At 32.3% G+C, this 21,330-nt stretch overlaps 1 protein-coding gene and 1 long non-coding RNA gene across 2 annotated transcripts in view; both read right to left on the bottom strand.

Annotated features, from left to right (window-relative positions):
- Positions 1-9,655: 9,655 nt before the first annotated feature.
- LOC135128694 (uncharacterized) lies at positions 9,656-10,082 on the bottom strand. Its single transcript, XR_010280454.1, has 2 exons — positions 9,926-10,082; positions 9,656-9,836 (listed from the first exon to the last, which is right to left on the bottom strand). It is a non-coding gene; the product is annotated as an uncharacterized LOC135128694 (long non-coding RNA).
- A 7-nt stretch (positions 10,083-10,089) lies between these two features.
- Positions 10,090-21,330, bottom strand: part of LOC135128906 (uncharacterized) — a 49,476-nt gene continuing 38,235 nt past the window's right edge. Inside the window, exons 4-6 of the mRNA XM_064055985.1 lie at positions 19,393-19,506; positions 10,151-10,900; positions 10,090-10,109 (exon numbers count right to left, since the gene is read on the bottom strand). Of these exons, the coding sequence (XP_063912055.1) occupies positions 10,090-10,109; positions 10,151-10,900; positions 19,393-19,506 (884 nt within the window). The remainder of the gene's footprint in view (positions 10,110-10,150; positions 10,901-19,392; positions 19,507-21,330) is intronic.

The raw sequence follows: 21,330 nt of genomic DNA on the forward strand, positions 1-21,330 counted from the left end.
GAATTGTACTGGAATAAAACTGTGTCAGCTACTACGTTTTAAGGTTATATATTTTTTAAAATTGATGACGCGATTGTGTGACCGCTGTGCGCAACTGACACTAAATTGGGTGCTGCGTTACGGGGAAATAAATTTCTGAGGAAGTGTTAAACATTTATTATCGATAACGTCTTATACAATACAAAAGCAAGTTTTTACAGAAATTAACAATAAATAGGGACTGGATGATGCTACGGCTATTCTGGGTGTTGTTAGCGGTATTTACAGAGGTCTATCTCCGGAAGAAGTAGGGGTCAAAGTGCTCGTAGTAGTTGTAGTAACCTGGAAAAAAATTTGAGTCAATTTCATAGATATATTGATTTTGTTGTTCCAGTCACCATTAGTAGATTGTCAAAGTGTCAGTGTTCCTACCTGTCATTTCGTCAGTCTATAATCTCTTTGGTCCGTCTGGTCCCGCCCGATACATAACAGATTGCAAGAAAGCAGGAGATGGATACAAAGGTCTTCTAGGTCTACTACTATATTTACTACGTGGAGGTCGTCTCAAGGACCCTTTAAGTGACGACGCCTGGGCTTTATCCAGGTAAGCGTGATACTGCACAGATTGCGGATACGGAGGCGACGAATCAACATTACCAAAACCGTTCTGCCTGGGAAAAACCTGGGGTCCAAGCTCCGCCAAGTACTTCAAATCAGTCCCCGCCCCCGGGTTCTGAAACGCCCCGTACTGCACTCCGTCCACGGGTTTCATCGCCGGCAGCGACACCGAAAGCGCCGGGAAATTCGCATTGGGTTGCTCAGACAACGCCCCTCCGAAATAATTGAACCTATCAGAATTGGCCAAGAACGACGTGCCGTCAAAACCCACGTTCGAGAACGACGAAAGCGGCCTGACTTCGTCGTATTTGATAGGGGCGGGCTTTGGAGGCTCGGACGCGGGCGTGGTTTGCGGAGCTTGCGTGGCGGCAGCCCCTTTGGACTCGGACGCATACTCCGCCCCGTTCAGAAAAGGCGGGGCTTCCTCGAAAAGGCTGGTTTTAGGGCTGTCGTTGGACGAGGAGGAGTATTCGTGACTATCTACGTGACTAGAGTCGTGGTAGTCTTCGTGACTAGAGGGATGGTGGTAGTCTTCGTGACTAGAGGGATGATGGTCATCATCGTGGGTGTAATGGTGGTGGTGGTCGTCACCGAAAGGGGCGGGATGTCCGGGTTTAAGAGAAGTGGAGGCGGAGAAGAATTTCCCGATGATTTCGCCCCAACCTGGCCCTTTGTGGTCGATGTGCTTGAAGTCGGGGACTTTGTGCTCGGCGGGGAGGTGCTCGGAGTGCTCGTGGGTGGGGATTTTACTTTTAGCTACTTCTCCCACTGGTTATTAATCTAGTCTTCATAAATTTGTACACATTTTGGAGTTTTTGACTTTTATGATTTGGATGTCGAATATTCAGAGGAAGATTCTAAAATATAATATTTGGAACTGGAAAATGTATTTTTTTAAGAATTTGATATTGATCATACGGAAGGAATTTTGTAAAGACAAATTTAGAAGGGAGGTTTAGAAGTGTTTACTTATTTGTGTGAAGGATGATTTATGTGTAAACCATGTAGAAGTAATTTTTAAATCTGATTTATTTACATAATGTAAATTGAATAATAAGTGGAGAATAGATTCATTTTGCGTTTTTGTAATTTATTTTTTCATTTTTCTTTTTCTCTAATTTTGTTTTTTCCTGATTTGCTCTACCAGTTTTACTACTTCTGATGCACATCTACTACGAAGAACTAACCCATTTCGACCATTTGGTCGGACTTTACAACGAATATAGGAACAAAACTGACAAAATTTATATTTCAAATTGTATTATCAAACTGTAGATATCTCAATTTTTCAATATTTCAATTTTTTCACTCTTCAAATTTTCGATTTCTCGATTTTTCAATTTTTGTCCGCTTCAATTTTACGATTTTGAAATGTTTCGATTTTAGAATTTTTCAAATTTTGACATTTATCATTTTTTGTTTTCAGATTTCTGACCTAATATTTTTTTATTTTCCCATTTCTCGACTTCTCAGGGTTTCGATTTTTTTCAGTTCTTCAATTTTTCGATTTTTCAAGTTCTTTGATTTTTCAATTTTTCGATTTTTTAAGCTTAGGATTTTTCAACTTTGCTTTTTTAGTTTTTCGATTTCTCACTTTTCCAATTTTTTAAATTCTCAATTTTTTTGATATTTCTTTCAGTTTTGGGATTTTTCAAATTTCGATTATATCGGCTTTTGATTTTGGCCTAAAGTATTTCGGTTTCTCAGTTTTTCGATTTTTGAACTTCTCAACTTTTCGACTTCTCTTATTTTTCGATTTCTCGATGTCTCGGTTTTTGCATTTTTCGATGTTTCGAGTTTTGGATTTCTCAGTTTTTCGATTTTTTACTTTTGGGCTTTTCAATTTTTTGATGTTTCAATTTTTCAATTATCCGGTTTTTCAATTTCTCAATTTTTTAAATTCTGGAGTTCGATTTATCGATTTGTCGATTTTTCAGTTTTTCGATTTTTAATTTCTAGATTTTCGAATTTTTATTTTTTGATTTTTTGATGTTTGGATTTCGCGATTTTTCAATTTTGCGATGTTTTAATTGTGAGAATTTTCGATTTCTCGTTTTTTTGATTTTTCAATTTTTCAAATTTTGACGTTGCCAAATTTTCAGTTTTCCGATTTCTCAATTAATCTACTTTTGATTTGCAGTTCTTCCATTCTTGGATTTTTCGATTTTTTGACTTTGCTTTTTTGGTTTTTCGATTTCTCAATTTTGCAATTTTTTAATTTCTCAACTTTTGGATATTTCTTTCAGTTGTGGTGTTTTCCAATATTTTGGTTTTTCGATTTCCGGATTTTCTGATTTTTCGATTTTTTATTTTTGGGATTTTCAGTTTTTTGTTTTTTATACGACTGTTTTGTATTTTGATTTCTCAATTTTTCAATTTTTGAGATCTTGATTTATCGAGATTCGGATGTTTCGATGTTTTGATTGTTCAATCTCTCGAATTTGATCAAATTTTCCATTTTTAACTTTTCAAATTTTCGATTTTCGCCTATTTCGGTTTTCGCAATTTTGCGATTTTTCGACTTCTCGACTTTTCGACTCCTCGATTTTTCGATCTTGTGATTTTTAGATTTTTCGATGTCTCAATTTTTGAATTTTTCATTGTTTAAATTAATACATTTTTGAGTTTCGTTTTCTTGATTTGCTGATTTTTCAGTTTTCGATTTTTAAATTTTAGATTTTCGAATTTTTGTTTTTTCAATTTTACGATGTTTTAATTTTTCAATGTTTTAAAATTTGATTTTTCGATTTTTCAGTTTTCAATATTTTTAAATTTTTCAAATTTTGACGTTTCTAAATTTTCAGTTTTCCCATTTTTCAATTAATCTATTTTTTGATTTTTCCATTTCTCAACTTCCCAAAGTTTCGATTTTTTAGTTCTTCAGTTCTTCAATGTTTCGATTTTTTAAGTTTGCAATTTTTCGAATTTGCTTTTTCGATTTCCTAATTTTTGGATATTTCGTTCAATTTTGTGAGCTTTCAGTTTTTCGAATCCTCAATTTTTCTTCTATTTTTCAATTTTTCGAGATTTCTATTTTGGGAATTTTTAGTATTTCGACTTTTCGATTTTTCGAGTTCTAGATTTTTCCATTACTCGATTTTTACTTTTTGGTTTCTAAAATTTTAGGTTTTTTGATTTGTCGAGTTTTCAATTCTTCTATATTTTAATTTTTCAATTTTCCGAATTTTTAAATTTTCGATTTTTCAATTTTTTGAAATCTCGGTTTATCGAAACTCGATTGTTTAGGTGTTTTAATTGTTCAATCTCTCGATTTATCAATTTTTCCATTAATGATTTTTCGATTTTGGCCCATTTCGGTTTCTCAATTTTCCTATTTTTCTATTTTTCGACTTTTCGACTCCTCGATTTCTGGACCTTTTGATTTTTCGATTTTTTACTTTTCGGTTTTTCGATTTTTTAATTATCCGATCTTTAAATTTTTGAGTTTCGTTTCCTTGATTTGTTGATTTATCAGTTTTTCGATTTTTAAATTTTAGATTTTCGAATTTTTATTTTTTTGATTTTTTCATGTTTGGATTTTTCCATTTTTTTTCAATGTTACGATATTTTAATTTTTCAATGTTTAAATTTTCGATTTTTGAATTATCCGATTTTAAAATTTTTGAGTTTCGTTTCCTTAATTTGTTGATATTTCAGTTTTTCGATTTTTAAATTTTAAATTTTCGAATTCTTATGTTTCTGATTTTTTGATGTTTCGATTTCTCCATTATTCAATTTTACGATATTTTAATTTTTCAATGTTTTAAATTTTCGATTTTTGGATTTTTCAATTTTCAATAATTTTTAATTTTTCTGAATTTTCAGTCTTCCGATTATTCAGTTAATCTATTTTTTGATTTTGCCGTTTTTCGACTTTTCAAAGTTTCGATTTTTCAGTTCTTCAGTTCTTCAATTATTCGATTTTTTAGGTTTTTGAACTTTCAATTCTTCGATTTTTTAACTTTGCAGTTTTTCGACTTTGCTTTTTTGATTTTTCAATTTCCCAATTTTTCAATTTTTTAATTTCCCAATTTTTGGATATTTCGTTCAATTTTGTGATTTTTCAGTTTTTCGATTTCGAATGTTTCGATGTTTTGATTTTTCTATCTTTTCATTTATCAATTTTTCCATTTTTGAATATTCGATTTTTCGATTTTGGCCTATTTCAGTTTCGTAGTTTTTCTATTTTTCGACTTTTCAGATTTTTCAATTTTTTGAGATCTCGTTGTTTTGATTATTCAATCTCTCGATTTATCAATTTTTCTATTTTTAACTTTTCGATTTTTCGATTTTGGTCTATTTCGATTTTCGCAATTTTTCTATTTTTCAACTTCTCGATCTTGTGATTTTTCGATGTATCAGTTTTTGAATCTTTCAATTCTTCTATTTGTCGGTTTTTCGATTTTTTACTTTTCGGGTTTTCGATGTTTCGTTTTTTGAATTATCCGATTTTTCAATTTTTCAATTTTTTAAATTTTCGAGTTTCGTTTTCTTGAGTTGTTGATTTTTCAGTTATTCGATTTTTAAATTTTAGATTTTCAAATTTTTATTTTTTTGATTTTTTAATGTTTGGATTTCTCCATTTTCCAATTTTACAATATTTTAATTTTTCAATGTTTCAAATTTTGGATTTTTAGATTTTTCAAGTTTTCTGCTCTTCAATATTCTTTTATTTTTCAAATTTTGATGTTTCTGAATTTTCTTTTACTTTATGGATTTTCAATTTTTTGTTTTTTAAACTTTAGGTTTTTCAATTTTTCGGCTGTTTTATACTTCGATTTCTCAATTTTTCAACTTTTCTATATATTAACTGTTCAATTTTTACAATTTTAGGTTTTTTGATTTGTCGAGTTTTCAATTCTTCTATATTTTAATTTTTAAATTTTCCGAATTTTTAAATTTTCGATTTTTCAATTTTTTTGAAATCTCGATTTGTCGAAATTCGAATGTTTATATGTTTTAATTTTTCAATCTCTCTATTTATCAATTTTTCCCATTTTAATTTTTCGATTTTGGTTCATTTCGGTTTCTCAATTTTTCGACTTTTCGACTCCTGGATTTCTCGATCTTTTGATTTTTCGATTTCTTACTTTTCGGTTTTTCGATTTTTTAATTATCCGATTTTTAAATTTTTGAGTTTCGTTTTCTTGATTCGTTGATTTATCAGTTTTTCGATTTTTAAATTTCTGATTTTAGAATTTTTATTTTTTTGATTTTTTGATGTTTTGATTTCTCCATTATTCAATGTTACGATATTTTAATTTTCGATGTTTTAAATTTTCGATTTTCCGATGTTTCGATTTTTGAATTATCCGATTTTAAAATTTTTGAGTTTCATTTCCTTAATTTGTTGATATTTCAGTTTTTCGATTTTTAAAGTTTAGATTTTCGAATTCTTATGTTTCTGATTTTTTGATGTTTCGATTTCTCCATTATTCAATTTTACGATATTTTAATTTTTCAATGTTTTAAATTTTCGATTTTTGTATTTTTCAATTTTCAATAATTTTTAATTTTTCTGAATTTTCAGTCTTCCGATTATTCAGTTAATCTATTTTTTGATTTTGTCATTTTTCGACTTTTCAAAGTTTCGATTTTTCAGTTCTTCAGTTCTTCAATTATTCGATTTTTTAGGTTTTTGAACTTTCAATTCTTCGATTTTTTAACTTCGCAGTTTTTCGACTTTGCTTTTTTGATTTTTCAATTTTCCAATTTTTCAATTTTTTAATTTCCCAATTTTTGGATATTTCGTTCAATTTTGTGATTTTTCAGTTTTTCGATTTTTCAACTTTTTGAAGTCTCGATTTATCGAGATTCGAATGTTTCGATGTTTTGATTGTTCTATCTTTTCATATATCAATTTTTCCATTTTTGAATATTCGATTTTTCGATTTTGGCCTATTTCAGTTTCTTAGTTTTTCTATTTTTCGACTTTTCAGATTTTTCAATTTTTTGAGATCTCGTTGTTTTGATTATTCAATCTCTCGATTTATCAATTTTTCTGTTTTTAACTTTTCGATTTTTCGATTTTGGTTTATTTCGATTTTCGCAATTTTTCTATTTTTCAACTTCTCGATCTTGTGATTTTTCAATGTATCAGTTTTTGAATCTTTCAATTCTTCTATTTGTCGGTTTTTCGATTTTTTACTTTTCGGGTTTTCGATGTTTCGTTTTTGAATTATCCGATTTTTCAATTTTTCAATTTTTTAAATTTTCGAGTTTCGTTTTCTTGAGTTGTTGATTTTTCAGTTATTCGATTTTTAAATTTTAGATTTTCAAATTTTTATTTTTTTGATTTTTTAATGTTTGGATTTCTCCATTTTCCAATTTTACAATATTTTAATTTTTCAATGTTTCAAATTTTGGATTTTTAGATTTTTCAAGTTTTCTGCTCTTCAATATTCTTTTATTTTTCAAATTTTGATGTTTCTGAATTTTCTTTTACTTTATGGATTTTCAATTTTTTGTTTTTTAAACTTTAGGTTTGTCAATTTTTCGGCTGTTTTAGACTTCGATTTCTCAATTTTTCAACTTTTGTATATTTTAAATTTTCAATTTTCCGAGTTTTTAAATTTTAGATTTTTCAATTTTTTGAAACTTCGATTTATCGAAATTCGAATATTTAAATGTTTTAATTGTTCAATGTCTCGATTTATCAAATTTTCCATTTTTAATTTTTCGATTTTGGATCATTTCGGTTTCTCAATTTTTCGATTTTTCTATTTTTCGACTCCTCGATTTCTCAATCTTTTGATTTTTCAGTTTTCCCATTTTCAATGAATCTATTTTTTGATTTTACCATTTCTCAACTTTCCAAAGTTTCGATTTTTCTTTTCTTCAGTTCTTCAATTTTTCGATGTTTCAGGTTTTTGATTTTTCAATTTTTCGATTTTTTAATTTCGTGATTTTTCAACTTTGTGTTTTGATTTTTCAATTTCCCAATTTTTCAATTTTTTAATTGCCCAATTTTTGGATGTTTCGTTCAATTTTGTGACTTTTTTTTGATTCTTCAATTTTTCTTCTATTTTTCAATTTTTCGATATTTCATTTTTTGAATTTTCGATTTTTCAAGTTCTGAATTTTTCGATTTCTTGACTTTTTATTTTGGATTTTCAGTTTTTCGTTTTTTAAACTTTAGATTTTTCAACTTTGGTTTGTTGATTTTTCAGTTCTTCAATATTTTTTAATTTTTAAAATTTTCACGTTTCTGTTTCTTGATTTTTCCATTTCTCGACTTCCCAAAGTTTTGATCTTCAGTTCTTCAGTTCTTCAATTTTTCAATTTTTTGAGTTTGCGATTTTTCGACTTTTCGATTCCTCAATTTTTCAATGTTTTTATTTCCCAATTTTTGGAAATTTCGTGTTCAATTTTGTGTTCTTTCAGTTTTTCGATTTTTCAATTTTTAAATTTTTCGACATTTCAGTTTTGGGATTTTTTAATATTTCGACTTTTCGATTTTTCGTGTTCTGGATTTTTCGATTTCTCGAGTTTTTATTTTTTGGAAATTTCGTGTTCAATTTTGTGATCTTTCAGTTTTTCGTTTTTTAAATTATAAATTTTTCAGTTTCTAGACTGTTTTATATTTCGATTTCTCAATTTTTCAACTTTTCGATATTTTAATTTTTCAACTTTTAAAATTCTAGATTTTTCAATTTCTCGAATTCCGGTTCTTCTATAGTTAAATTTTTCATTTTCCGAATTTTTAAAATTTCGATTTTTCTATTTTTTGAGATCTTGGTTTCTCAGTTTTTCTATTTTTCGACTTCTCGACTTTTCGACTCCTCGATTTCAGGATCTTTCGATTTTTCGATGTCTCAGTTTTTGAATTTTTCGATTTTTTTTTGTTTTTTCGATTTGTCGGTTTTTCGATTTTTTATTTTTCGGCTTTTCGATTTTTCGATGTTTCGATTTTTGAATTATCCGATTTTTTCAGTTTTCCCATTTTTTATATTTTCGAGTTTCGGTTTCTCGATTTGTTCATTTTTCTGTTTTTCGATTTTTAAATGTTAGATTTTCGAATTTTTATTTTTTTAATTTTTTGATGTTTCGAATTTCCCCATTTTTTTAGTTTTAGCATATTTTAATTTTTCAATATTTTAAATTTTAGATTTTCCGATTTTTCAGTTCTTCAATATTTTTTAATTTTTAAAATTTTGACGTTTCTGAATTTTCAGTTTTTTTGATTTTCCTATTTCTCGACTTTCCGAAGTTTCGATCTTTCAGTTCTTCAGTTCTTCAATTCTTCGTTTTTTCGTTTTTGATTTTTCAATTTTGAATTTTTTACTTTCGCAATTTTTTGAAATTTTGTTCAATTTTGTGATTATTCAGTTTTTCGATTCTTCAATTTCTCCTCTATTTTTTAATTTTTCTGTATTTCAGTTTTGGGAGTTTTTTAGTATTAGAGTCGACATTGGCTTGAGCGCGCTCGGGTCTGTGGATCAAACTAGTTCTCAGCCGCCGATTTATTCAGTGTTACTTATTTTTCCGTGCTTAACAAAAATCAAAGAAAATAAAATTTCCAAGTTTTCCACTTTTCCACCGGTTTAATATTTCTCGTAAACTTCCTAAGGATTTATTCAAACGATTTAAACATCTCCACAAACAAGTAGTGTCCGCTCCTAAATTCAAATTTACATTTCGAGCGTCGCTACCAATTAAAGTACAATATTTTCCTCGATAACGAAAACATAGCGTCGCAAAGCTGCCGGAATAGCAAACAGTAGACGAAAATATTCCCATCGAGTCTCGCATTAATCAGATTTAACTCGTACGATGTGGGATAAACGGCGACAAAATTTTATTCTTTGTACTTCAACGTGACGGAATTACCACCTTACACAATTTTCGAAATCGTCGTGGACTGCGGGCTTCCGAGTATTACGGCGGGAATTTAATTTATAAACATTAAAATTCCTGGCGGAATTGTACTGGAATAAAACTGTGTCAGCTACTACGTTTTAAGGTTATATATTGTTAAAATTGATGAAGCGATTGTGTGACCGCTGTGCGCAACTGACACGGAATTGGGTGCTGCGTTACGGGGAAATAAATTTCTGGGGAAGTGTTAAACATTTATTATCGATAACGTCTTATACAATACAAAAGCAGGTTTTTACAGAAATTAACAATAAATAGGGACTGGATGATGCTACGGCTATTCTGGGTGTTGTTAGCGGTATTTACAGAGGTCTATCTCCGGAAGAAGTAGGGGTCAAAGTGCTCGTAGTAGTTGTAGTAACCTGGAAAAAAATTTGAGTCAATTTCATAGATATACTGATTTTGTTGTTACAGTCACCATTAGTAGGTTGTCATAGGTCAGTGTTCCTACCTGTCATTTCGTCAGTCTATGATCTCTTTGGTCCGTTTGGTCCCGCCCGATACATAACAGATTGCAAGAAAGCAGGAGATGGATACAAAGGTCTTCTAGGTCTACTACTATATTTACTACGTGGAGGTCGTCTCAAGGACCCTTTAAGTGACGATGCCTGGGCTTTATCCAGGTAAGCGTGATACTGCACAGATTGCGGATACGGAGGCGACGAATCAACATTACCAAAACCGTTCTGCCTGGGAAAAACCTGGGGTCCAAGCTCCGCCAAGTACTTCAAATCAGTCCCCGCCCCCGGGTTCTGAAACGCCCCGTACTGCATCCCGTCCACGGGTTTCATCGCCGGCAGCGACACCGAAAGCGCCGGGAAATTCGCATTGGGTTGCTCAGACAACGCCCCTCCGAAATAATTGAACCTATCAGAATTGGCCAAGAACGACGTCCCGTCAAAACCCACGTTCGAGAACGACGAAAGCGGCCTGACTTCGTCGTATTTGATAGGGGCGGGCTTTGGAGGCTCGGACGCGGGCGTGGTTTGCGGAGCTTGCGTGGCGGCAGCCCCTTTGGACTCGGACGCATACTCCGCCCCGTTCAGAAAAGGCGGGGCTTCCTCGAAAAGGCTGGTTTTGGGGCTGTCGTTGGACGAGGAGGAGTATTCGTGACTATCTACGTGACTAGAGTCGTGGTAGTCTTCGTGACTAGAGGGATGGTGGTAGTCTTCGTGACTAGAGGGATGATGGTCATCATCGTGCGTGTAATGGTGGTGGTGGTCGTCACCGAAAGGGGCGGGATGTCCGGGTTTAAGAGAAGTGGAGGCGGAGAAGAATTTCCCGATGATTTCGCCCCAACCGGGCCCTTTGTGGTCGATGTGCTTGAAGTCGGGGACTTTGTGCTCGGCGGGGGGGTGCTCGGAGTGCTCGTGGGTGGGGATTTTCTTCAGTATTAGGATACCAGAGTGGTCGGCGCCGTGTTTGTCTTTAAAAGTCAAAGTCGAGTCAGTAAGTTCAAGGGGGTTGGACGAGTCTGGATTTCAAACAATTAAAAAATGGTTGGAAATCCAGACCACCAGTCAAGTCAGTGAAAAAGCACCAGGGTCAACTTTCTCATAAATAGACGTCCAATTTGGGAATTAATTTAATTCGTCTGAACTGCACTTGATGCAGCTAATTAAGTCGGTGAAAGTTCGCATCCTACATTTTTTTCTATTCGAAAAATTTTCTCCGCTTTTAGCTAGTAGTAGACTTGTCCCGAGGAAAAGTTACGTAAACTCGATACATATACAATCACTGTTATTAAAAAACACTCGGTAATTTGCTTCACGTAAGGTGTACAAGATGACAAGTGTGCCACATTGTTTCGGTGTGTGGGCACAGTACGAGAATTAGCGTCGTTTGCACACAACTGCTTTCTTCACTCAAAAACTAATGAGAGTTATTATCGAAAAAGAAATTCAGTCCTAGTAATACCCGATGTTTATCGATGAACGTATTTTTCTGTGTTTTTTCCACTCGAGCGAAAGTGATTATTTATGATCGCATTGGAAGAGGCGCACTTTCATTTTTAAAACAATCCTATACCTGTTTTGCGGGAAAGGTCGAGAAAGTCCAAACGGTCGAAGTTAGGAGCGATCTGAGCAACACATGTTGCATTATTTATTTTTAGAATGTTTTTAGAATCTCGAATATGTTTATAATTGTCTTAATTTAAAGCACAAGTTGCAAATAAACTTCTCTTTCGGCTGAAACTGGAAAAAATCGTGCGTGCTTCGTCCATGGTCATAACCTTGACAGATTTTTTAGTTCTGATTTTCACGTTAACAATAAATATTATGACTATGTTATCCAGATGAGAACACTAAATGGATCCATCACTTCCGATTGACACCTCTAGAATTCTGAAGTTTTCAAACTGTCTTATTATGGGCTGTAACTTTTTTCTATAGCACTATGTAACTTTGAAAAAGAGCCTATTTTGGCCCCTGAAATCGTTATCTTCAGAAAAAAATACAATAACTTTGAGTATTTATTAAACCTAAAGTAATATTTTATATACAGGTCGCTAGAATGTATGGAAGCAGTTAAATATCTGGAGGGGTGAAAGAAGTTGTGCTCTAATTATTCGTCATTTTTTTTTTGTTAATAATAATTAGGGTGCAACTTCTTGTACAACTGGTTCTCAAGATGCGAACCGTTTCCATACATTCTAGCGACCCTGTATATTTGTTACTGGAAATTTTAATAATTTGTTAATGTTTCTATATTCAGCCTATTATAGACAACATCCAACAATTGATAATAAAAGCAAAAAATTACAACAAAAAGTTTATGCAAGCTAAAACACTTTTGCAAAATCACCCAATTAAATATGCCAATTTTTAACAACAAAAAAGTCACGATTAGCGCTTTTACACAGTCTTGTTTCTATCAGCTACCAGTCCCACTCTATAGAAGAATATATAATAAACCCCGCCCACCCACCCGCCTCCATTTTCGTGATTAATTTGATAAAAAAAAATAGTACTACCAAAATTTATTGCAGCAAGTGCTGGTTCAGATAAGACTGATTTTGGAAAGAAATATACTTTCGAAGAAAATAGAAGGCGGATGCGGACTGTTACGTATTTTTTTTTCTTCTGAAATAAGAAATAAATCTTATAACAAATAGTACAAAAAAAAAGGTTACGATCAGCGTTTTGTTTTTATTTCTATCAGCTACCAGTCCTACTCTATAGAAAAACATATAATAAACCCCGCCCACCCACCCGACTCCATTTTCGTGATTAATTTGATAAAAAAATATTACTACCAAACTTTATGGCAGCAGGTGCTTGTTGAGATAAGATTGATTTTGGAAAGAAATATACTTTCCAAGAAAATAGAGGGCGGGTGGGTGGGGTTAGTACTCGTGACGATAAAAGTGAACAATATTAAGAGAGTAATCGGAAGGAAATGAGGGAGGGTGGGTGGGGCTACTGCTTGGTTATAAAAGATTGTAGGAAAAAGTTAAACTGGTAAACTAAGTGTTGGGTTACTTGAAAATGGTGTCAATAAGGAACATGATAACAAAGACAAAATTATATGGACTGTTACGAATTTTTTTTCTTCTGAAATAAGAAATAAATCTTATAAGAAAGAGAACAAAAAAAATTACGATTAGCGTTTTTTGTTTTGTTTTTATGAGCTACCACTCTCACTTCACATAAGAACATATAATAAACCCCGCCCACCCACCCGACTCCATTTTCGTGATTAATTTGATAAAAAAATATTACTACCAAACTTTATGGCAGCAGGTGCTTGTTGAGATAAGATTGATTTTGGAAAGAAATATACTTTCCAAGAAAATAGAGGGCGGGTGGGTGGGGTTAGTACTCGTGACGATAAAAGTGAACAATATTAAGAGAGTAATCGGAAGGAAATGAGGGAGGGTGGGTGGGGCTACTGCTTGGTTATAAAAGATTGTAGGAAAAAGTTAAACTGGTAAACTAAGTGTTGGGTTACTTGAAAATGGTGTCAATAAGGAACATGATAACAAAGACAAAATTATATGGACTGTTACGAATTTTTTTTCTTCTGAAATAAGAAATAAATCTTATAAGAAAGAGAACAAAAAAAATTACGATTAGCGTTTTTTGTTTTGTTTTTATGAGCTACCACTCTCACTTCACATAAGAACATATAATAAACCCCGCCCACCCACCCGACTCCATTTTCGTGATTAATTTGATAAAAAAATATTACTACCAAACTTTATGGCAGCAGGTGCTTGTTGAGATAAGATTGATTTTGGAAAGAAATATACTTTCCAAGAAAATAGAGGGCGGGTGGGTGGGGTTAGTACTCGTGACGATAAAAGTGAACAATATTAAGAGAGTAATCGGAAGGAAATGAGGGAGGGTGGGTGGGGCTACTGCTTGGTTATAAAAGATTGTAGGAAAAAGTTAAACTGGTAAACTAAGTGTTGGGTTACTTGAAAATGGTGTCAATAAGGAACATGATAACAAAGACAAAATTATATGGACTGTTACGTATTTTTTTTCTTCTGAAATAAGAAGTAAATCTTATAAGAAATACAACAAAAAAATTACGATTAGCGTTTTTTTTTTTGTTTTTATATCAGCTACCAGTCCCACTCTATAGAAGAGCATATAATAAACCCCGCCCACCCACCCGACTCCACTTTCGTGATTAATTTGATAAAAAAATAGTACTACCAGAATTTATTGCAACAGGAAGAATAAGAAATTTATTGATTAAAAGAAAAAATTAACACTTTAAATTTGGAGAATTTAAAAATTATTGACCAACTGTTCTGGTTGGTTTAAACTATTTACGGTATTTTATATTTTCCTTAGTACATAGAAATTCTGAATGATTGTTCAACAGGAATTAAAAGACTCCAAGAGTATATACAGGATTATGATAAAGTAATGCACAAAATTCATAAAAAGTGCAGCATTTGTTTTTGAAAGAAATGCAGAAACATATCAAGCTTTTTATTCTTTTCTCACCTTTTTCTTGCATTTTTTATGAGGCCCTTCTTTGTCGATTTTCCTTTTTGTCGTTTTTATGTCGTTTTTTGTTGTCTTTTCTGCAGTTTTTTGTCGCTGTTTTGTTCTGTTGTTGTTTATTGTGTCAATTCTTTTTTCGATTTCTGTTTTGTAGACTTTTTTCAAAAAGGTCGCTGTATTTCGCCTTTTTTTCTTCTTTTCTCGCTTTTTATTTTGTCGCCCCCTTTTTGTGACCTTTTGTGTCGTTTTTGTTACTCATTTTTTTGTCGTTTCATGTCCCTTTTTCAATCGTTTTTTTTTTTTAAATCGCCAATTGTTTTCATTGCTTTTTGTGACATTTTTGAGTCCTTTTTGTGGTCTTTTTGAGTCGATTTTAATGGCTTTTTACACGTCTTTTGTGCCTTTTTTATCGGCTTTTTTGTCGTTTCTTTTTTATTGAGTTTTTTATAGCCTTTTCGCCAGCCCTTTTTGTCGTTTTTCGTTTTTTTTTTGTACCCCTTTTTTATGGGATTTTGTTCAAGCTTTTTGTGCCCTTTTGAGTCGATTGTTTATGTCCCCTTTTGCATTTTAATGCGCCTTTTTTATGTCCACATTTATTGTTTTTTTGTTGTTTTTTGGGGTCCCTTTTTTTCTTACCTTTTTTTTTTGGATTTTTTTGTTTTCTTTTTTACATCCTGTTTTTCGTTTTTTCGTTCCCTTTGACGTTTTTTTAGGTCTTCTGTTTTTGGCCTTTTCGGTCCACCCTTTTTCCCTAGCTTTTTCTGCCCTTATTGAGTCAATTTTTGTGGCCTTTTTTTACATTTTTATGTACAATTTCATGGTCGTTTTTGATCGTATTTTTAACTCGTTCTTTTGATAGCCTGCTTTTCATCTTTTTTTATTGCCTCCTTTTTGTGGCTCTTGTGTCCTTTTTTTACTCGTTTTTTGTCTCCCTTTTTACGCTGTTTATCCTTTTGTTCAGTCCCCTATTGGAGTCTATTTTAGCCTATTTTTTGTCTTATTTTTTTATCATGATTTTTCTTCTTTTTGTCGCCTTTTATAAGTCGCCTCTTTTCTCTTATCTGCGCTCTTTTTTAGTCGATTTTTTGTTCACTTAGTTTTTGGTTTTTAAGAACTCCTTTTGCCGCCTTATTTCTCATTTCTTGTCGTTTTTTAATAGTCTCTTTGTCGGTTTTTGTTGCCTTTTTTATGTTTGTCACCTTTTTCTTTTGTATTCTAATGTGCTTTTTTGTCACCTTTTTTTGCATTTTATGTACCTTTTTTCATTGCTTTTTTAGTCGATTGTTTAGTTTTTTTGTAGCTTTTTGTGTAAATTTTTGCCTTTTTTTTTAAAAGGTCGGTGTATTTCGCCTATTTTTCCTCTTTTCTTGCTCTTTGTGCTCTTTTTCAGTCAATTTTTTGTGGCCATTTTTGCATCTTCATGTGCCTTTTTATCGTCGTTTTTTCGTTGGCCTTTTGTTGTCGTTTTTTTGTTCGTTCTGTTTTGTTGTTTCATGTCCCTTTTTCAATCGCCTTTTTTTTTTAAATCGCCACTTATTCTCCTTTTTTGTCGCTATTTTTTCCTTGCTTTTTGTGCCAATTTTGAGTCCTTTTTGTACCTTTTTGAGTCGTTTTTGTGGCCTTTTTGTGTCGCTTTTTATGGCTTTTTACACGTCTTTTGTGCCTTTTTATCGGCTTTTTTGTCGTACCTTTTTATAGCTTTTTTTATCGCTCTTTGGCCAGTCCTTTTTGTCGTTTTACGTTTTTTTTGTACCCCTTTTTTTATGGGCTTTTTTTGCCCTTTTTACTCTATTTTTTGTGTCCTTTTTCACTTGTTTTTTAATGCCCCTTTTCGTCTCGTTTTTACCCTGGTGTTTTTTCTTCCCTTTTCAGGTGTTTTTTTAGGTAGCCTATTTTTTGGCCTATTTTCCTCCCTTTTTTTGTCGCTTTTTTTTTGTTCAAGCTTTTCGTGCCTTTTTGAGTCGAGTGTTTGTGTCCCTTTTTGCATTCTAATGCGCCTTTTTTATCGTTTTTTGTGTTTTTTTCCTTTTTGGCCCCTTTGTGTGGCTTCTTATGTCCATATTTGTCGTTTTTTTGTTGTTTTTTTGGCGTCCTTTTTTCTTACCTTTTTTTTAGGATTTTTTTGTTTTCTTTTTTACATCTTGTTTTTCGTTCCCTTTGACGATTTTTTAGGTCTTCTGTTTTTGGTCTTTGGGGTTGCCATTTTTTTCCTAGCTTTTTGTACCCTTATTGAGTCGATTTTTGTTGCCCTTTTTACATTTTTATTTGCAAATTTATGGCCGTTTTTGATCGTCTTTTTTAGTCGTCCTTTCGCTAGGCCCATTTTTTGTGGCCTTTTGTGCCTTTTTTTTTTTACCCATTTTTTTGTCTCATTTTTTGTCGTTTTTTGACTCCCTTTTTACCCTGTCTTTTATTTTATTGTTTTCTGATTTTTTCGTCGCTTTTTTATCCTTTTTTTCAGTCCCCTTTTCGCCTCTTTTGGAGTCTTTTTTAGCCCATTTTTTGTCTTGTTTTTTATTATCATGATTTTTCTTCTTTTTCTCGCCTTTTATAAGTCGCCTCTTTTCTCTCGTCTGCGCTCTTTTTAAGTCGATTTTTTGGTCACCTTATTTTTCGTTTTTAAGGACTCCTTTTACTGCCTTTTTTCTTATTTCTTGTCATTTTTTAATAGGCTCTTTGTCGGTGTTTGTTGCCTTTTTTATGTTTGTCATCTTTTTCTTTTGTATTCTAATCTGCTTTTTTGTCCCTTTTTTGCGTTTTATGCACCTTTTTTCATTGCTTTTTTAGTCGATTGTTTTTTTGTAGCTTTTTGTGTGTTTTGTAGCCTTTTTTGAAAAGGTCGCTGTATTTCGCCTATTTTTCCTCTTTTCTCGCTTTTTGTGCTTTTTTTAAGTCCATTTTTTGTGGCCTTTTTTGCATCTTCATGTGCCTTTTTATCCTTTTTTTATCGTCGTTTTTTCGTTAGCCTTTTGTTGTCGTTTTTTTGTTCGTTTTGTTTTGTCTTTATTTTGTCGCCCCCTTTTTTGTGGCTTTCTGTGTCGTTTTTGTTTCTCATTTTTTTGTCGCCTTTTTTTTCAAATCCCCAATTGTTCTCTTTTTTGTCGCTATTTTTTCCTTGCTTTTTGTGCCCTTTTTGAGTCCTTTTTTGCCTTTTTTGATAGCTTTTTGTGGCTTTTTACACGTCCTTTGTGTCTTTTTTATCGGATTTTTTGTCGTTTCTTTTTTATTGGGTTTTTATCGCTTTTTCACTTGTCCTTTTTGTCGTTTTACGATTTTTTGTACCCCTTTTTTATGGGCTTTTTTGTCCTTTTTACTCTATTTTTTGGGTACTTTTTTACTTGTTTTTTAATGTCCTTTTTCGTCTCTTTTTTACCGTGGTGTATTTTATTTTTTCGCCTATTTTCCTCCCTTTTTTTGTAGCCATTTTTTGTTCAAGGTTTTTGTGCTCTTTTTGAGTCAATTGTTTGTGTCCCTTTTTGCATTTTAATGCGCCTTTTTTATAGTTTTTTGTGTCTTTTTTTTCGTCTTCTTTGGCCCCCTTTGTGTGACTTTTTATGTCCATATTTATCGTTTTTTTGTTGTTTTCTGGGGTCCTTTTTTCTTACCTTTTTTTTTTAAGGATTTTTTTGTTTTCTTTTTTACATCTTGTTTTTCGTTCCCTTTGATGATTTTTTAGATCTTCTGTTTTTGGTCTTTGGGGTTCGCCCCTTTCTGTGGCTTTTTAGGTCCAAATTTATTGTTTTTCCCTAGCTTTTTCTGCCCTTATTGAGTCAATTTTTGTGTCCCTTTTTACATTTTTATGTGCAATTTCATGGTTGTTTCTGATTGTCTTCTTTTGGTCGCCTTTTCCATAGCCTCCTTTTCATTTTTTTATCGCCTCTTTTTTTGTTTTTTTCTGTGTTCTTTTTTTACTCGTTTTTTGTCTCATTTTTTGTTGTTTTTTGACACCCTATGCTATCTTTTGTTTTGTTGTTTTCTGATCTTTTTTCGTCGCTTTTTTATCCTTTTTTTGTCAGTCCCTTTTTCGTCTCTTTTTGAGTCCTTTTTAGCGCATTTTTTGTCTTGTTTTTTATTATCATGATTTTTCTTCTCCTTTTTATCGCCTTTTATAGGTCGCCCCTTTTCTTTGCGCTCTTTTTTTGTTGATTTTTTGTTTAACTTATTTTTCGTTTTTAAGGACTCCTTTTACCGCCTTTTTTCTCTTTTCTTGTCGTTTTTTAATAGCCTTGTTGTCGGTTTTTGTTGCTTTTTTTATGTTTGTCACTTTTTTCTTTTATGTTTTAATGTGCTCTTTTTGTCACCTTTTTTGCGTTTTATGTACCTTTTTCCATTGCTTTTTTAGTCGATTGTTTAGTTTTTTTGTGCCTTTTTGTGTCATTTTCGACATTTAAGTCACACTTGTTTTATCAAAAGTCGTAATAACCCGATCCGACGGCGTCATTTGTAAAACTTGTCAGAATCCTATCTTTTGACATATCTCATTAGAAAATTTCTATTCTTCCTGTGATGTCAAAAATTCTAGAACATGCCAGTCAATTACTGACATATGCGGAAAAAAATAAAATTGTAATAATTTCAATCCGTGTTATAGCAAAAGAGTTACAGCCCATAACGAGACTTTACGACCCTCTAGACGGAAATTATTTCATTTCGCAACAACTGTGCTCCCGGATCTAACCCGCTTGGAGTTTGCCCTAGCCAAAAGCCCCATTTCTGTATTTATTTAATTGAAATGATGAAAAAATGTCGCGTCGTTCCGCGTCAGCCGCTCGCAACAGCGCGACCATTAAAACATTTAATTGAATGTAAATTTCGGTGCGTTCTCTAAGTGAAACTGCACGCAAACGTCAAAATTTGACACACAATGGATGAAACTTTTCTTAGTTCTGGCGGTTGCCCCGACACGTATTGTTCCGAGGCATGATGGATGGAGCTGTTTGGATAACAAATTGCGTACCTTCATGGTGGTGATGGTGGTAGTGGTGCTCGGGCACCTCGTACTCGGGTCCGGGGGCCGAGGGGGAACCGTATTCCTCCGGGGCGCTGTGGTGGTAGTGGGCGTGGTCGTGTTCTGGAACACATTAATTAAAAAAATATACTAATTTTATGAGACACTTTTTCTTTTTTGTTAAATAAATAAGTATGTCTAGTTTTCAATAGGTTTTTAGATGACATGATCATATTTTGGGAGAAATGAACTAATATGTTTTTATTTGAGGTTTTGTGGTCTTCTGGAAAATTCAGGAAAAAAGTTCTTGAAAAGTTCTAAAAAAGTTCTAGAGTATTATGAAGACATTGTATCCTGATGAACAAGGATAAATGATAAAAGATCTGAAACTGAAGCTTTATATTTAGATTTCAGAATGACTAGAATCATAGAAGATACAACGGAAATGCGTTTGAAGGTTCTACAAGGTCGTGTTCAAAAAGAAATGTTCCTGGAAATTTCGGCACTATAGAAGAGATCTACTATACAGAAAGAGAATTAGAGAATTTTTCCAGTAAATACTACAAGATTCTAAAATTGGAAATAACATTCTGTAGTTTAGATATCAACTAGAATTTAGACAAGAAAAAAATCATTCTTCTAAGAAAATTGAGAAGATGTTCATGTGAGAACAGGAAGAAGATTAGTTTTAGAAGACCAGGGCCCAAATTTTGACTGAAGACGTGTATGGAACGATTCAATTCAAATTTACAAATAATGATAAAAGAACAGTGGGCATAAAGGAAAAATCTAGGAAAGAAGAAGAAGAATGAAGAAAAAGGAAAGAAAGAACATTCGAACAGAAGAAATTTCCGAAGTTTGATTAGAGGGTCAAGGATTTAATATTTTTTGGCCAAATGTTTTCTGAAAAGAAGAAACTGCTACGAAAATAAAAAAAATCATGAAGGTAAAGAAGAAACAATTTCTTAGATATAAGCGAGAGTAGTCAGTTGAGAAAAAATCGAGAAAGAAGGGAAATCTAAAATATTTTAAAAAGCTTTCAGAGTTAGTAATGATTCGAAAAGTACCACAATTTAGATTGTGGAATGTCAATCAAAAGATTATTAGTAGGGACGAATTTCTGGAAGTTTCTGGAAGAATTTAGAAGAGAAACTTCAGTGAAATAATAAGATGAAAAATGATAATGATAGAAGAAGAGAAACAGAAAAGATCTAGAAATGGGATGAAGAAAGAAGAAAACTACGAATCTAGAAAAGAACACAAAGAATATTGGAAAAAAATGTTGAGTTTAACTGAAAAAATTTCGGGGGTTTGATTCGAGGTCGAGCATTTAGAATTTTTTGTCTGAATGTTTTTTTTTTAAAAGAAGAAACTGGAAAGTGTAACTGCGAAAATAAAATAAAAAGACATGAAGAAAAATCAGAAACGATTTTTAAATAGAAGTGACGGGAGATTAGTCAACTGAGAAAAAATCAAGAAAGAGGGAAGATCAAAAATATTTTAAACGATTCCAGAATTAGTAGTAATGCGAAAAGTATCACAATTTAGATGTTGGGATGTTATTAAAAAGACTGTTAGTAGGGAATAATTTCTGGAAGTTTCTGGAAGAATTTAGAAGAGACTCCAGTGAAATAATGAGATAAAAAATGATAATGACAGAAGAAAAGTGGGCATACAGGAAATATCTAGAAATGGGAAGAAGAAAGAAGAAAAATGAAAGGATCAGTGGAAAGAAAAAACTACGAATGTAGAAAAGAAAACAAAGAAGATTCGAAAAAAATGTTGAGTCTAACTGAAAAAATTTCGGGGGTTTGATTAGAGGCCGAGGATTTAGAATTTTTTGTCTGAATGTTTTTTTTTTTGAAAAGAAGAAACTGAAAAGTGTAACTGCGAAAATAAAATAAAATGACATAAAGAAAAAGAACAAACGATTTTTAAATAGAAGTG

Source organism: Zophobas morio, unplaced genomic scaffold (genome assembly GCF_036711695.1).
Source record: "Zophobas morio isolate AGI-343-1 ecotype UQ-CSIRO unplaced genomic scaffold, CSIRO_AGI_Zmor_V1 ptg000014l, whole genome shotgun sequence".
NCBI lineage: Eukaryota > Metazoa > Arthropoda > Insecta > Coleoptera > Tenebrionidae > Zophobas > Zophobas morio.